The sequence below is a fragment of the Oreochromis aureus genome, linkage group 5 (genome assembly GCF_013358895.1).
Source record: "Oreochromis aureus strain Israel breed Guangdong linkage group 5, ZZ_aureus, whole genome shotgun sequence".
In the NCBI taxonomy this organism is placed as follows: domain Eukaryota; kingdom Metazoa; phylum Chordata; class Actinopteri; order Cichliformes; family Cichlidae; genus Oreochromis; species Oreochromis aureus.
Window position 1 is genome coordinate 16,236,225 of NC_052946.1, and position 16,665 is coordinate 16,252,889.

At 43.3% G+C, this 16,665-nt stretch overlaps 1 protein-coding gene across 4 annotated transcripts in view; it reads left to right on the plus strand.

Annotated features, from left to right (window-relative positions):
• The window catches only part of srgap2 (SLIT-ROBO Rho GTPase activating protein 2), a 55,267-nt gene that overhangs the window by 17,888 nt on the left and 20,714 nt on the right, over window positions 1–16,665 (plus strand). For 2 of the 4 annotated variants that reach the window (XM_039611903.1, XM_039611904.1), the window contains exons 1-2: window positions 11,695–11,851; window positions 12,710–12,902. In XM_039611903.1, the coding sequence (XP_039467837.1) occupies window positions 11,746–11,851; window positions 12,710–12,902 (299 nt within the window). In that variant the 5' untranslated portion in view covers window positions 11,695–11,745. Of the gene's footprint in view, window positions 1–11,694; window positions 11,852–12,709; window positions 12,903–16,665 lie in introns of those variants that run through there. The other 2 variants (XM_031747642.2, XM_039611905.1) reach the window with 1 other exon arrangement.

Consider the following 16,665-nt stretch of genomic DNA (forward strand, 5'->3'; position numbering starts at 1 on the left):
AAAGTAAAAATAAGAGTGTGTTTTTGTGTGTTTGAGGAGCACAGAGGTTGTGACATGTATTAGCATATCCTCAGGCTTACCCTGCAGTGGTGTATAAACACATCCTCCAGGTATCATTTCTGTCAGACTTTATCTGAGAGAAGTGGTGAGTTATTTCTGAACCGTGTTTTCTTCAGAGGTACAGTGAAGATTTGCTTAAGGCTTACCTGAGTGTACAGTGAAAACATGCAGCCTGTAACACTAGCCTATACAATGTCTTTAGTCCTGAGAGTGAGACGGTATCGGAAGAATCAGGTCTGGAAATTGCCTGAAGTTGGACTTTCTTACTTTATTCACTCAGCAACAGAAAACATTAATTTGCTCGGCTGCAAGGAGGTTCCTTTTTTTTTTAGATCTTTATTTGGTATACACCCAATCAGGGATCTGCCATGTGCAAGAACGTCCTACTAGGTGTGCAAAAGTCTGCTTTGGTTTGATGCATTTGTGTATGAAAGGATGCCGTATCTTCATTATGAAGAAGTTCGAATGACAACCTGTCCTCTGCTTTTAATGACATTTGGCCAGCTGCAGACTGCCACAGAATATCAAATTTAGAAAGGTGTGAAAATAAACTATTTTTATACTGCTGGCCAGGTCAGGAAGTTCTTGCATGGTCGCTTGGTTTTTTTCTAGTTTTCCATCAGCATATTGTATTAGCATCTCTGCACCTCAAATCCTAAAAATAAAGTATGTACAGAGCTTGTAGAGTTCTAACAAGCTTGAAAAGTATTTGGTATGATCACCTTTATTCTTCAACACAGCTTGAACTCTCTTAGGCAGCTTTCTTTTCGTTTCTTTAAGTATTTTAAGTAGTGTTCAGGAATAATTATCCAGACTTGTTGAAGGACATTCAAAGCTCGTGTTTGGATGTTGGCTGCCTTTTGTTCTGTTCTCTGTGGAGATGATCCCACACTGCGGGGAGGCCAGTCCATAACTGATAGTGTTGCATTGGGTCTTTCTTTTACTAGGTATGTTTTTACTGTGTGTTTTTTCGATCACTGGTATGCTGAAAAATGAAGCTGTTGCCAATCAGATGCTTTCCAGATGTGTTGCATGCTGGATCAGAATTTGACCATACTTCTGTGTTTATAATTATGACTTTTAATTTTAACAATTCATTTTAAGAGCCCCAGCACTGCTGGCTGAAATTGACCCCCAACAGTGACGGGAGCTTTCAGATACTGTTCATCTGCTGTAGATTGTGTTTTAAGGTCAGTTGCTTTTTCAGTTTCTTCTTTGGTTTTGTGTTGTTTTGTTTCTCAGGGCAAACTGCACAGCATGCTAAAATGCTAAAAGCTCATACTATTTTATGCCTCTCAGACATATTTCAGCTCAAAAGTGTGAACTAATGATGTACATTTGTGGCAGCCTGCTAGTAGCAAATGGCTAAAGATACAATTTAAAATTGGTTCTGCGCTGCGTTGTCTGTTATGTGTAGGTACAACACTGGTTTATCGCTTAATTTAGATGATTCTTTTTTATGCTTAATGGTTCACAGGTCAATGTTGAGTTGATGAACTCACGAAAGAGAAACCTTCCTTTAAAAAAGGTGAGGACTGGACTGAACTATTGTGCAAGACCGCTTTTAAAAAGTTACAAGAAAATCTGGCTCCATGGACACAAAATATAAAGAAATGAGACTTTTTTATTGTCACTGTGCAGTTTCTCGCATAGCTAAATTGAGGGGTGGCTCAGGACTTTTGCACAGTACTGCTTGCAGTCTATGATTATTGTAATCTTGTTTCACTCTCATAGCACTCTCCTGAGCCTGCTGAAATGAATAACCTGACTTATGTGTTTTCTGTAATCTCATTTGCTGCTTTCCTTGGTAGGTCAAGAAGTCCAGGGAAAAATGAACAGACAGAGTGTGGACAACTGAACAATGACCTAGGCCTTTCTTTATTCCCCCTTTTTAAAAAGTATCTGTTTTCATGACATGGTTACTTGGATACATCAAATCTGATAACCCATGATCCGTGTCTCATGGGTCACTACGTGTACTTGTGGCTTTTCCTGCCCTGTTTCAGTCACTGCCTCAAATAGTTGATTTTGTCTTCAGGACACTGTGATTCCATCGCACTTGTAGTAGTAACGTTCAGTTAAAAAATAAACTGTACTGTAAAAAAGTGCATTTATTGGCCGTCTGTGAGAAGTCTCTTTTGTAAGCCTTCGTTGATGATTCGATAATCCAAACCAGTTGATGCTGCAAGCATCTCATTATGTCTGCACATGAAATAATTATGTTTAAAAAAAAAGGGGTGTAAATGTGATAGATGGAAGCCAAGTGTCTAAAATGAAAGCTGGTTAATTGCTTTCCCCCAAGTTACCCATCCTAATCGCAGACGTAGGACTGTTGTTGCACATTGATTGCTCGGGGTGTAAGAAAAACTTGTCCTCACTGTCTACTCTCTCGGTCCGCCCCAAGGGAGAAGAGTAACTGTTTTTTTTATCATGAAAATCAGTGGAAAGCCAGTTAAAGACCGAACAGTGCTGCAGGGAAAAAGAAGAAGAGGAGAAACAACAAAAAAATCCCCTGTGAAGTTTTTGTGCCGTTCCACAGAACTGCGTGTGGTGGTTTGTTGTGCTGAGGTGTGGAGTTGTTGTCTTTGCTGGTAGCCTCCTCTTGGAGCATGGCCCAGTTTCTATCGCTCTCTCTCTCTACTCCCAGTCCCTCTGCAGCAGTTAGACTCATGTCTGATTTCCATAATGTGTAAAAAGTGCATGCATGCACACTTGCACACAGCAGAGAAATACCATTGCACTAGTGGGTTGGAGAGATGCGTAGAGGTAGAGGCAAAAAGGCAGGTGACCGCATTAGCTGCACTGCAGTCTAATTGTGACATACGCTGTTTCCATCCTGTTGAACTTTAGCTTTCACAGCTTAATGTAAAACACACACAGAGGATGTTTTAATAATACACGCGTACATATGTGTTCTAAATACTTCTATCCCTCCAACCAGTGATTACTTTCCTTATCCGTTATTGTTTTAATCGGTAAAATGTGAAGAAAATAGTAGTAAGAACATCACTACATTTTTCCTAGAGTGTCATTTACCATCATTTTAGCAAAATATAAAAAACTAAAAAAAAAAAGAAGAAGAAGAAGCAGATTTTAAAAGCCGGAACAAATTGCATTTCCTTTCTCCATAAATAACACAGACAGTCAAAATATGCTGTTGTTTTTCTGTTGATAATCGAATTCATTATTAAACCGCTCTTCACAGCCGAGCGGTTGTTCTTCAGTGATTTTTTTTTTTTTTTTTATAATGGAAGAATAAAGATTCTTCCAGGAAAAAAATAGAATGCTGCAGAGATTTTTAAGTACATTTTCGCTCCCTTTTCAGCACCATGAGGCATGTGGCATCTTGTTTCATTATATTTAAGAGAAAGCAGACATCTCGGGAGCTGTTGTCTCCTTGACTGATATGTATGTATAAACAGCCTCCTGCTATCATAAGTTGGATATGCCGTTTAAAACACGGATAGATGGATAAGATTAAAAATATTTGAAAAAACGTCTATTTGATTTTCGGGGTGAGCTGTCTTTTTATATAAGGATTCATGTAGTTCTGCATTCCTTCATCTTGTGTATGTGCCCCTCCTGTTTCGGAGAGAGATGCAGCTGAAGGCTGTGGCGATTTGACCTAGAGTCGGATGCGCTGATAGCATCTCATGTTATCATCTGCTGCTCTGGGTTTCATCCTTTGTGTGATGGTCCCCTTTGCTCTTTTTCTCCTGGCCTCTGTGCCTTCCACTGGCGCTTGGATAAAGATCAGCAGCCATCAGCAGATACGGCCTTTAACTCATGTGTTGCTGCCCAGCCTCTGCTCTCAGCTCTCACTCCGTCCTATCTTGATCTCTATCATTTTTCCTTCAGCCATTTTCAACATGCCACTGATTTCTCGCGCAGTGTCGCGATAACACTTTGCTGCATAAGGACATCCATACGAGTCACTCACACGTGTTTAGTATCATGCAGCATTTCCTCGCTGAGAATATGCATGTGTGTTTTCCCTCTCCTGTGCGGCAAATGCTGTCATAGCTCTCTATTAAATGACAGAAAGGTTTCCATTACGCACTCTGTTGGGCTTCAAAGCCCTGATACTCCTCTCGGGGGGGCCTTTACGTGCACATGCCTACACAGCCCTCAAGGTCCCTGTGAATCATTAGTGATGACTGGGCTAATTCTTACTGAGGAGTGAAATAAAGATGAAGATGACTGCACGACTGATGACTGTTTAATCTAGAAGTAAGAAGTGATTACACGCTGCCACTCAATCACTGGGATTATGACGAGTTAACACGCTAATAAAGACGGGGAAGAACCTTTACCCGCCCAGCGATGCTTCCGCACATGAAAGACATCCTCTTCCCCATCCTTTGCTGTTTGAAACTAGCCTTGGATGATTGTGGTAATGCTTGTTGCTTTAAGAGAGTGTTGCCTGGAAATGTCGAGGCTGATTTAAGTTATTCCACGCACTGTCAGACAAGACCACTTGCACAGACAGACATACACTCAGTGGGCTTCTTCCCATGCTTGTGTTTTGGATTAGTCAAATCTCCTGACTGGCTGCTAAGCTGATTAACGTGGGGGGGCGCGTTATGCACTGGCCATTTTGAAACACTGGAAAGGGTGTGGACACACATGCACAGTGGGAGAGCTCAGCTTAATATTGCTGTTGGCTCGGGGTGATATGATATGCGTGCGTGTGTGGGTTTTTGTCTGATACCTGTCCATACCTCCTCAGACAGATGGCATAGAGCTCTATACTGTAATAGTTTGGATCCCTGTGGAGAGTGCATATATATATGTGTGTGTGTGTGTGTGTGTGTGTGTGTGTGTGTGTGCCTGCCAAAGCTGGAGAGTATATGAGATGGAAACAGAGGAAGAGAGAGAGAGACAGAGATGAGGCCTGTTGGAACAGACTGAGGCCCAGATGGCTGTGTCCAACAGAGACAGGAAATAGAGGTGACACCAGGTGGATGGTACCCTTCAGCATGAACAGCATCCACAAACACACATACACACAGAAAGGACACTGAAATTAGCCTTGAGGCCAAGAATTCAAGATGGTCAGTCTCAAATCTTGTGAGTTGCTAAATTATAGGATAACGTGTGATCTCATTTAGTGCCGCTCATCTTGGTTGGACCGAAAAGTTGATCACAGACTCTGGACATCTGATTGCTGATTAGGTTGTCTGTGAAGTCAGAGTCCAGTACCTACACTTCAATAGCATTTTAAGCTAAACTGGAAGATAATTGTTATTCACTTCTTTACCAGAAATGCTTCCCTCCAGTTCCCGCGTGTGGGGGACGTACCCCTCCCCCAGTGCCGTTCTCGACTGGGTTAGTGGAGCAGGTGGTGCCTGAAAGGGAGCGAAAGAAGCTAGTTAACTTTTGATAAGCAGCCTTTTTTATTATGCGTAGAAACCCCCAGCCCCCAGTCTTTAACCCCACATTCTGTCTGCCACCATACAAGCATACAAATGCTTGTGTGCTGTGCACGCGATGGCTGGAAAGAGATATGGGTGTCAGGAGAGATAAATGCTTTCTGATAAAGAAGTGGAACATACTCCTGGAAAGCATGGCTGCAAAAAGAAATAACGATCTGGTAAAAGAACAGACTCTGCAGGAACACTTAGAAACAAGCTGAGCGTTCTTCGGAGCTGAAACCGATAGTTGTAACCAGCTGGTTGACATGGGAGACTGACCCCCTCCAGTAACTTTGCGGACCCCTGACCCTTGACCTCTGCTCTTAGCTCACAGAGTGCAAGGAACCCTGACGGTAGCTCGCATGGCCACAAAAAATGTACTCGATCATAGAAATAACCTCTGTCTTTCCTACAGTTGGATATAAAGCATCCTACTGTCACGTAAAGGGTTAATGACTTCCTGATCTGACCACAGAGGTGTGGAGCAGTGCCGTGGAATTTACCCCTGCTGAGTACTAAACCCCCTGCAAAAACACCCCCCCCTTCCTCCTCGTCACCTCTTTTTCATGTTTCTCTCACACTGCCTCCCCCTCTCCCTGCTCCCTCGCAACCACCACCAAAGAGGGCATCATGGACAAAGAGTAACAGTTACCAAGCAAAACTCAGTGGGGATGACTAGTAGTTTCTTCAAAAGTGTTTTGTCTTATTTTAGCATTCGGTCACTTTGATACTTAAAAACTCCCATTTGATGTCTAATCTTCTGATGTAGTATATCTGGGTCATTGAGAGAAGCATGCTTTTCCCCTTTATTGCTGAGAGCTGAATGGGAAAGTTAATATAGGAAACCTAGAAGAAGTCACCGCATCAGCACACACATAATACATCATTTGCCCCCTTTGGGTCTTGTGTATAAATGAAGAGTAAGATTGCCTATTGATTAGTGAGTTTTAGGAGTGCTGATATACAAATCCTGTTAGCGCTCAGCCATGCCTTAGAGGCTGTTTCCTTGCTTTCAGGGTAGAGGCTTTATGAAAAGCGCCCTTAGATTTAATATAATGTTAAACTTTTTTTTTTTAATATTCTACTTTGCTACAGCGAGAGCAGAAGTAGAGTAGGTTGGTGGAGACGAAGAACGAAGAATGAAGAAATCCATTAAGTGTTTCTGGAGATCCAAAATACTTTCTTTACAATTGTGAAATAAATAAGGCCTCTCTGACTGCAGTGTTATAATTATCGCCTGGGTCGGAGTGACGTAAATTTGGTCATCAAAAGAGTCAGCAAGAGGCTCTGTGCAGATGTCACTCCGCTATAATGCGCCAACTATGCATATGTTCTCCAGACTTCAGATAAGCAATAAGCACAATATGAACAACTACTCCCCCACAGCTGTCCGGACGTGGGGCCAATCACTGCCTGAGTTTGTTGAAATGCAGACACACCTGCACTCGTGTTTTGGATATCTAAACGCTGACAAAGAAAATGATAACCCTGCCTGCCAAGCAATCAAGCTTTAATGCTGCTTTGCTATATGCAAGTGTGTGTGCGCGTGAGAAAGGTCAGGAGCTTGCATCCTCGCCTTCCCGAAAGTATCACTATATATTCACTAGCATTATGACGTTAGTTGAAAAGGGAAACTAATAAAGTACCATAGTGACACCAATAAACGTTGATGTTTTATGCCCTTTATTCGTTTATGCCCGACCATAGCCCAGCGCTTATTTCTCTCCGTGTTTCTCTGCCGTCTCACTCGCTGTCGGTCCCTCCTCTCCTCTGCTGAACAGTACATTTGCAGCGGTTTGGCTTCGGGATGGTTTTCCATGTCTACAAGTGGCTAAGCTTGTTAACTTGCCTTCTTAAGACGACACTACTTTTCCTAAAAGTTTTAGGGTCTGGGTGAGAGAGGAAATGCCTCTATAACTTTTAATGTATGCATGTGTGTGTGCGTGTGTGTGACAGAGAGTGAGACGCAGAGAGAAAGAGTGAGAGTGTGTGTGTTTGTTTTTGGAGTAAATGTCCAGACCCAAGAAAAAGGCATTGGCTGGAATCTTTCCATTCCTGCAATAGCTTTCCCTCCAACACTTACTGTACTGTAACTCTATCCTTTCCTCCCCTCTCCACAAGTGCGTGTGCATGTGTGTGTGTACGTACGTGTGTGTGTGCATGTGTATGTGTGTATATATACACTAAAGCAGTATTAGTTTGACATGTCTGGAACTAATAGAGTCCACCCTGCTGAAGAATCTTATTAGGAAATACTACCTGCAACTTGAAGCTTTAGTCTACCTACTCATTCAACGGCCTAAACATCATGTCTCTCTCTCACTCTCACTCACACACTTTTGACTGCCTTCAACCTGCAAGCCCCTGACCCATCGTCTCTCCCTCAGCCCATCTTCTCTCTTTGGTTCAGGGTTGGTGGGTTATACTGGTGAACTCCACAGCTGCCTGTTTTTCTTCGGGGCCTTTTAGTCTGAGAAAAACACACCAACTCACTGGCTTACATACACACACACACACACCTCAGTCCAACCCCTACACTCCCTCTTACACACACGTACACACACATATGCTTCCTGTAGTTGTTTTAGTATAACCCTCCCCTCTCGTGTTGCTCCCTGCTGGTAATGAACTGGTCCAGCTGACTTCCTGTCAACTCTGTCCTGTCTTCCTGTGTGTACGGGATGAATGGACATATTATTCACACTGACGCAGTGCCCGCCCTCTTACTCACCCTTTACACTACTTTGTGCTTTTTCGCCCCCCTCTCTCTTCTTTTCTCTCTGCTTCTTTCATTCTTGTGAGGACAATGGTATGAGCTCACAGTGGTACAACTCAAAACCACTACCACCCCCCTTCTGCTTCCCCTCCTCTTTTATAAGCTTCTCTGTAGCCTGTGCTGCAGTATCAGTCCCCAGAGCAACAAAGACCAGGCCTTACTGCATAAACACAGAGTGCATGCGTGCTTACGCGCACACACACAAACACAAACATAGCAAGAAGAATGGGTAATATTGTACTTTGCTGGGAGCTACATCTCCTAATGTTTGACTTGGATTTCTTAGTCCTAGTTAACTGTAATGTGTGAGTTTGTTCTTGTGTTCCTGCTGTGATTACTGATTACCTGGCCCACAGTTTGTAGGCCCAGAGCTTGCAGAGAGATAATCCTGATGTACACAGCCAGGTTTTCTACTCTATATTAACATATTTCTCACCTTGCATTATTTTGCTCCGACAAAATAATGTCACATAAATAATGTCTGCAGAGAAGGGAAATGGGAATTTCCATACTTGAGCACACATAGAACATGCTTACCAAAAGTAATAGGAGCCGTAAACCAGAACTTTACTGCACCCTGTAAATCAACACAACTGTGTGCACTGTCGTAGTTTGTCATTCCTCTGTTGTCTGTACTCTCTGTCACACTCCTTCTCCAGCCACTTCAAGCCTTGTCTCAAACACTCATCACATACTTGTAAACAGTTGTCATGCGCGTGTGTGTGTGTGTGTGTGTGTGTGTGTGTGTGTGTCTAGAATAATAATATAGTAACGGAGGGGGACAGAACTAGGGCGGGGCTTCCAGGAGCAGGCTGGAAAGCTGCTGTCAAAACAGCTCAAAGTGACAACTTGGACTCAGAGTGTCACATTGCTGTGTGTGTGAGTGTGTGTGTGTGCCCATAGCCCAGGGTGTTTTCAGGTATAATGAGTCCTTGTAGCATTATGTGTAGCTTCTGTATCTAGGCCAGTACACAATAGCATCCAGGGCAACCATCACTTTTGTCAGTTACAAAACAAAACAAAACAAAACGGCGTTAAGCTGGTGGGAAATTTGCTGCAGAATTAACTCTAAGCAAAGGAAATGATGGGGGAAAGCTATGTTTAGCCTTCACGCTGTGGTTGTCTATGTACCGTGAACTTCAGGTCGATGGTTGTAATGCCTTTTGCAGAATATTTATGCCTTTTTTTTCTACTTTAATTTCCTCCTCAGTGTCTATCCACACATTAATATGCAGCGACACGTCTGTCTCAGGTTGGAGTTGAGGCAACACAGACAAGCTGCCTGCACCCTTAGTCCAATGAAGTGCCACTGTTGTCAGAGTATTCTGTCTTCATCCATCATCTATTTTTGCCGTCTTCCTTTTTCTATGATGATGTGTCATAAGCTATGATGTACCATAGGGAGACGTGGGTGTAGGTGGAATAATCGAAATGGGAAAAAGACATTGAACTTCTCAGATTTCACTGCTAGTTTGTGAGCTCACTATTCTTCCAGGCATATGATTTGCCCTGATATCATTTATACACAACCTTCTAACTTACCCAAACACACCAACAAGTGGCTGCTACGTCTGGAGAGAGTCAAAGTGATGAATGAATAATAAAGACTGATCCCGAAAAAAGAAAAATGCAGTAGTGTGACTATATTCTATTGGGAGACAAATACACTATGTATGTTAATAGAAACCAAAGAGAGGATTAGCTGCTTCAAAGTTAGCAGACATCTCTTCCTTTTCCAAATTGATCCTGATTGTGATCGTAGTGTGGCCGGACGGGCGAACAGACTGAAAAGCGTATGGACGAGGCTCGTGCAAACAGAGCCAGACAGCCTTCAGCACTACAGACAGAGGAGGCGGAGGGGAGAGAGGGAAGAAAAACGGGGAGAAGAGCATCAGTAAAGTAGAATCCCAGAGCCTGATTACAAGACCTGCTCTCATCTGCCTGGAAAATGTGACTGGACTGTCTGGAGGGGGTGGAGGCGTCACATTCCAGTTCACATCCCACTTCACATCCCATTTCTTACTTGCTGGGGGATGATAGTCATTGCAGAGGGATGAAACCGAAGGGAAGACCTGTGCTGAATTTGACTCGCCGCCTCTCCTTTTTGTTGTAGCAAACTCCCTTTCACTAAGCAAACGGCTTCTTTTGGTCGTAACGGTATTTATATGGTTAAAGACGGAAATGCATAGTGGTGGCAAATCGAATGAGAAGACAACCCGCACGTTTTATCCCCTATAATCAGACATGCTGACATGGTTTGGGACCACTTGACCCTTTGTATTGACATATCTGAGTGATTACTTTATCCACTCGGCATGAGAGGTCAGTGACTGGTTTGACTGGTATGAAAATGCTCTCACTTACACGTAATGTTGTGCCCTATGAAGCTGAACACTGATGGGATATTTTCTATAGGCATATTTTACAGTGCCCCGCTCCCCCGATACAGAATGGCTTTATAACCCTGCAGTAGAGTTTCAGGGGCTTGGAGAATGAATATCAAAGCTCAATGAAGCAGGTCTGCTCACATGTGATGACACTTTATGGTGGATTTTTCCTTTAATTTGTCACCCATCTGTGCTTTTTACATCCCCTTAAGGAAATTGTGTCGAGCAGCCAGTACCAATAGGGTTTAGTGGGGAGAGCTCATGTAACGCAGCCATATATTTTATAAATGAAGCATGCCGTCAAACTCGCTCTTCATCCTAATGTAAATGTGAGGGGCCTGAGAGGGGTTTCAGGGCTCAGGTCACGGCCTCCTTATTAAATTAATTTCCCCCCCATTAAATCTGCTTTCTAAACATTTGGATCACATGGGACTTAGCTGTCGCTTTCTTTTTTTTTTAATTCCCTCCTGCACATATCCTCCACCCCTCAAGCTTTTTCCACGCTGATAACCATATGCTTTCTGTCACCTTCTTACGTTCCTTATGGATGGACAGGTTTGTTTTCGTTGGAGGTGTTGTGTGTTGCCGTCGTGGATGGGCTAATTACAAGGCCGCTATCTCAAGGTTTTGTGTCACAGCCTTAAGGGGCGGGACATTGACTCACTGTGGATCATTGACAACGGAGTGTGACGAGAAAATTGCACACAAACACGCACGTATGCAGCCGGCGAGACAAAAACACATGTTGTGGAAGCAAATGTTCACAGCAGGTCATTAGCACTGATACAGGCTCGGTGTGTGTGCATTTCTTCCCCCCCCCATCCACCCAGAGTGTCTTAAAACTCCCTAACTCTGGTTTTTTAATCAGTAAAGAACGACAGTGGCCGCTGGCTGGTGGCACAGTGTTTAGGTATGTGTTTATGAGACAGAGCGAGAGAGAGAGAGAGAGAAGTGGGAGGAGTGGGGCGCTCACAGACACATTTAGAGATCCCACTTCTCTTTGTGGTAATGAGAAACTGCACTCTCAGCTGTTAAACACAAAGGCAGCATCAACAGTCGCTGCTGGCTGGACAGGCAGCTGACTGCATGACTGCGCGTGTGTGTCTGCATGTGTGTGTCTGAGTGTGTGAATACTGTTGAAGGGAATCCATACATCACTGAAGCCAGGATGGAGACCAAAACCATCCGCTTTCTGTACAGCCAGCGTTGTAGAGGTATGACAGCTGTGGTAGATTAGCCATGATGACAATTAGAGAAATGCGTGTGTTGTTTCCTAACTCTTTTAAGGGATGCAGACTGTTCAGCATTGGCAGGAAGCTATGGGAGCATAGCATTAATCTGTCAGCTGTCAGGACTGATCCAGCTTATCACCTCTGTGTATGCGTATATATATGTGTGTGTCCTTGGCTGTGCAGAAGTGCTGCTGTGCATGATTTGTGTGTCCTGTTCTGTAGCTGCAATGGGCAGGATTCTCCAGAGAACTTTTTTGCGGCCTGTGATTGAATACGGTTACTGAATGTGCCTGCACTGAGTGCACTCTATTAATTTGAGGGCCAGACTGGAGAGCAGCATGGAGGAGCGATGAGGGTGCGGGGGGAGGAGGGAGGAGGCAGGAGGAAAATGAAAAGTGATAAGCTGGGATAAATGACTGCCTCTGGAGATCTGTGTGTGTGGAAGATGATATCTGATCCCACACTCACAGATGCACACTTGTAAATATGATGATGCACACACACACACACACACACACACGCTTAGCCGTCTGTGCATTGCGGACGGGTGGGAGGCGAATGGAGTTCAGCCAAGCCAACACGGTGCCAGGTGTTTTACTGGAACATCCAGTCATTCAGTCAGCTGTAAAGGGGTTGTTTTAACATCTTACGCATCGTTGTGAAATGTGTCTTAATGGTAGTGGTGTATAGCCAACAGCAACATATGAAAAGGCTTGTGATTTTTAGCAAAGACCGATTGCACATTAAACATTGATTCGAGTGTTGATTTCACCTGGCTATGTTAACCAAAAAGCTAACGTCATCTCTGACTCTGTACTCCTTTTCCTTTTACCCTTTCAGAGGTCCGTGCTCAGCTGGTGGAGCAGCTCAAGTGTTTGGACCAGCAGTGCGAGCTGAGGGTGCAGCTGCTTCAGGACCTGCAGGACTTCTTTCGAAAGAAGGCAGAAATTGAGATGGACTACAGCCGCAACCTGGAGAAGCTGGGTGAAAGGTTCCTCACAAAGACGCGCAGCACCAAGGACCATCTACTCAAGTACGAGAAAATCACACAGACAGCACACATAGTTTTATTTTGACAGTAAGCCTCAGGTTATGGCTTTTGGTCGCATACGTGTATTTTTAAGTGCCTGGGGCAATTAATATCCTGCCCTTGTAAAAGTCTCAAGTGAGACAAAACTGACCCAGCTTCCATATTTAGCATTTAAAGAAAAAAAACCAGCATTGCTTCAGAGACTGGTGACTTCCTTCCTGATAAATGTGAAATAGCTGCTTGACTTGTAGCTGCGTGCACACTGCGTTTTAAGGGCTCCTTTCGATTATCTGTGTGGTCCTGTGAGTCAGTGTTCGTGTCTGAGGGAGGGAAATGACAACTTTTGCCAGAAATGGTCAGGTGGTGATTTTGTGCTCTGACTATTTTGTAGTGTCTTGCTGTGAGTGGATCATTGCCCAAACCAAGGATTTTCTCTCTCTTTCTCACTCTCTCTCTTTCTCTCACTCTTTTTTTTTTATATGAAACTACATAAGTTTCACACTGGAGCTCATCGGCATTAGCAGCCTTTGGTGCTCTTGTAAAATTGTCACTTTTTGAGTGGGGAATGATTTAGCAGTCTGCTTCCCTGTAGGGAAGGATTTACTGAACTGCTAGCTATTCATAAACTACACACACACACAACATATCCTATTGGATAATACTGCCTCGCTGCATCTCACTTCCATCTTTTACCTTGTGAACAGGAATTTGACCACCAACGCTGAGGATGGTTAAATACTCAGATATAATACACGGGTTTATGCTGGCAACAGCCTTTAGATGCAAAAGTGCATATAATGGATGATCCCTGCCGTTTAGCTGAACAAGCAAAAAGCTCCTGTTGTCGTTACTGCAGTATCATTAATACGTCATTAAACAACCCATAGGGACACAAATAGCTCCACTAAATGTCTGATGACTTGTGACACAGCTGTGTGTCATCTGTAACTGCTTACTCTTGATGAACAGAGACAGCCCTTTCTGCAGAAACAATATCGTCATCCTTCTGTGCGTTTGTCTCTTTCATGTTCCCCGCTAGGACTGAAGGCCCGATTAAAAGAGTCACATGAGAAAACAAAGAGACACACAGATTCTGTAAATTGAAATTTACCCTCATATGGTTTCAAACCAGCTTTCAGGTTTTTGTTTTTCTATGTTTGTCACGAAGGCTTTACATTAAGGGACAAAAACAAGCATTTGATTAGACAGAAAACATAATTTAGTACTTTGCATTGCCTTGATGTAATTAAGGCTATCATACAGATTAATATGTTTGTCTGTCATGCTCAGAAAATGGGAATTCATTCATGGAGCAGCAGCTTATGTTCAGATGCTAATTGATGCATTTTGTTAATAATAATGGATAGATGCAGTGTTTAACCCTGTGTTTGTCAAATTAACTGGTAATAACAATAATCAAAAAATCATTAGCAGGGGTGCTTTTAGCTACCAGCTTTTGGTTTTAGAAGTGTTAGAGGTAGAGCTCATTTCTACAGAAATGATCTTTTTAATTTTCCATACTCTGGATTTTCCAAGTTAACTGAAACTGTGACAAAGGACAGGGACTTTTTCCTGCTCCGCTTTTCTATATTTTCTTTGACTTCCTCTAAACTATTACCTCCTAAATACCAGCCTTCCTCTTTCTTCCATAGAGTGACTGTTCCCTTTTCTTAAGCATCATGCACCCTTCCAGAGATATTAATATCCCTGCTGGGGGCAAACCCATGTTTACGTGCTCTCTCGCAGACTGAAAAGGATCAATAGGTCCTCTAAACGAAACCCAATTCCGACCGTGAGGACATACCCCACATCACACACAAATTCACTCGGCCTCATACACACCCTCCAGCCCCGATCAATACTGAGACAGTTTCAGATTGTGCGATGCATATTGGTGGGGCGGGGGAGGGAAAGAAGATGATGAGGAAAAGGGAGAGCAATAAACAGAAGAGGAGATGTAGGTTACCTGATCGACTGGAGCTCCAGCAGCAGCAGGTGTGCTCCCATCATATCTACTACAGGGCTCGCAAAATCGCTAGCCCGACGTCCCGGGGCTAGCGATTTTTCCAGTCGGGCTACCAAAATCCATCTCAGCCCTGCCCGTCGGGCTATCATAGGAAGGAAAAATATGTGTCAATGCTTTTGCATTTTCTTTCGCAAATGTAGCTGAGTAAGTATGTTATTGGCATCGATGAGCCACTGTCAATATACGACATATTGAAATCGCGTTTGAATTTGCGCTTGTTTTTTGCTTTCACTTTCACTTTGCGATCGCGCGAACAGTGTGTAGAGAGCGGCAGCACTGATTGGTGAGTGACGATTAATTGCGCACCAATTCCTCTGGCATCATCTTATCACTCATTAGCTTACTATTCAAACGCGACAAGTGAAATCTCCCACAGCAAGCTCAAACATGTGAGAGGTTGATTGCGCAGAGAATCGCTGACCGTTATGTAAGTACCTGTGTAAAAGCAGCAGGATTTACGCCGGTATTTTAGTTCTGCTGAGCCAAATAAGACAGGTCAGGGTGAAGAAGGGGCAGCCAATGAAAAGCCGACCACAAAACGGAAAAGTTATGACAAATCAGACTATGAGGGGAAAAAGAAAGCTCAGATTTTTTGGTTTCATGGACAAAAGAATTTATGTGGCTGGAATATGACGAGCTAAATAACATCATGTTCTGCCGGGTGTGTCGTGAGTTTCATTTCATTTGAGTCGACAAGCGCCTTTGTAACTGGGACCAGTAATTTTAAGAAAGACCCCATCAGAACCCATGAGAAACACAAGAAATGCATTATTGCCCAGTCTGCAATATCTTTCCCAGAACAAACAGCAATTGCAAAAAACATGCTAAAAATAAACCAAGCACAAGCAGAAGTCCTGAAAAATCTTTCAGAAGCTACTATGTTGCAAAGAGTGAACTACCATTGGCCAAATTTAGCAGTTTTTGCAAACTTCAAAAAGCAAATGGCCTCGATCTTGGTTCCACTCACCTCTTACCCTTGACTTCAGTGGAAATTTCAGATTCAGGATCTGACACAGACTGATTCATGTTCTACACAGTTCTTGCAAGTTCATAGAAATTCCTGCTCAATTAGAAACAAGTATTTGAGTTGATGATTGTAATTTTTATACAGTTGTTGTGATTTGTATTTTAACAATTTTCTGATTAATTTTTGTTTCCGTTACAATATTATACTTTAATGTATAATATTGTAACGGAAACAAAACATTAAAAAATTGCTCTCTTTTTTATTCGGGCTACTTAAATTTATTTTGGGCTACCAAAAACTGAAGAGGGCCTGCCCGAAGGGCTACTAGAGATTTTGAAATTTTGCGAGCCCTGCACTAAGTCATCGTAAGCCACCAAAAGTATGATGAAAACTGTTCAGTTTGTAGTTTTCATTCATTTCTGTGCTCTTCTCCCACCCCGTTTGCTTTTCTTTTCTCCCAACATCTGTGTATTTAACAGTCTTGCTGCATCTGCTGCTGCTCAGTCCGGGTGCCATGCTGGAATTTCAGTTATTTTCCGGCTATGTGTGCTTATTTGTGTGTGTGCGTGTGCGTGTGTGTGTGTGTGTGTGTGTGTATGTATGTAGGTGTGTGTAGAAGGGTGCTGTGGTTGTTTCTCTGCACAGCCAGGCGTTGATGGTGCTCTAAGCAATGTGGGGTGTGAGGGTTGTCAGTGTGTTGATCCCGTGGAGACCCCTGGTATTCGAGTTATTTGGCAGACTGCATACAGCAGCGGTTGGGGGGTGACTGCACG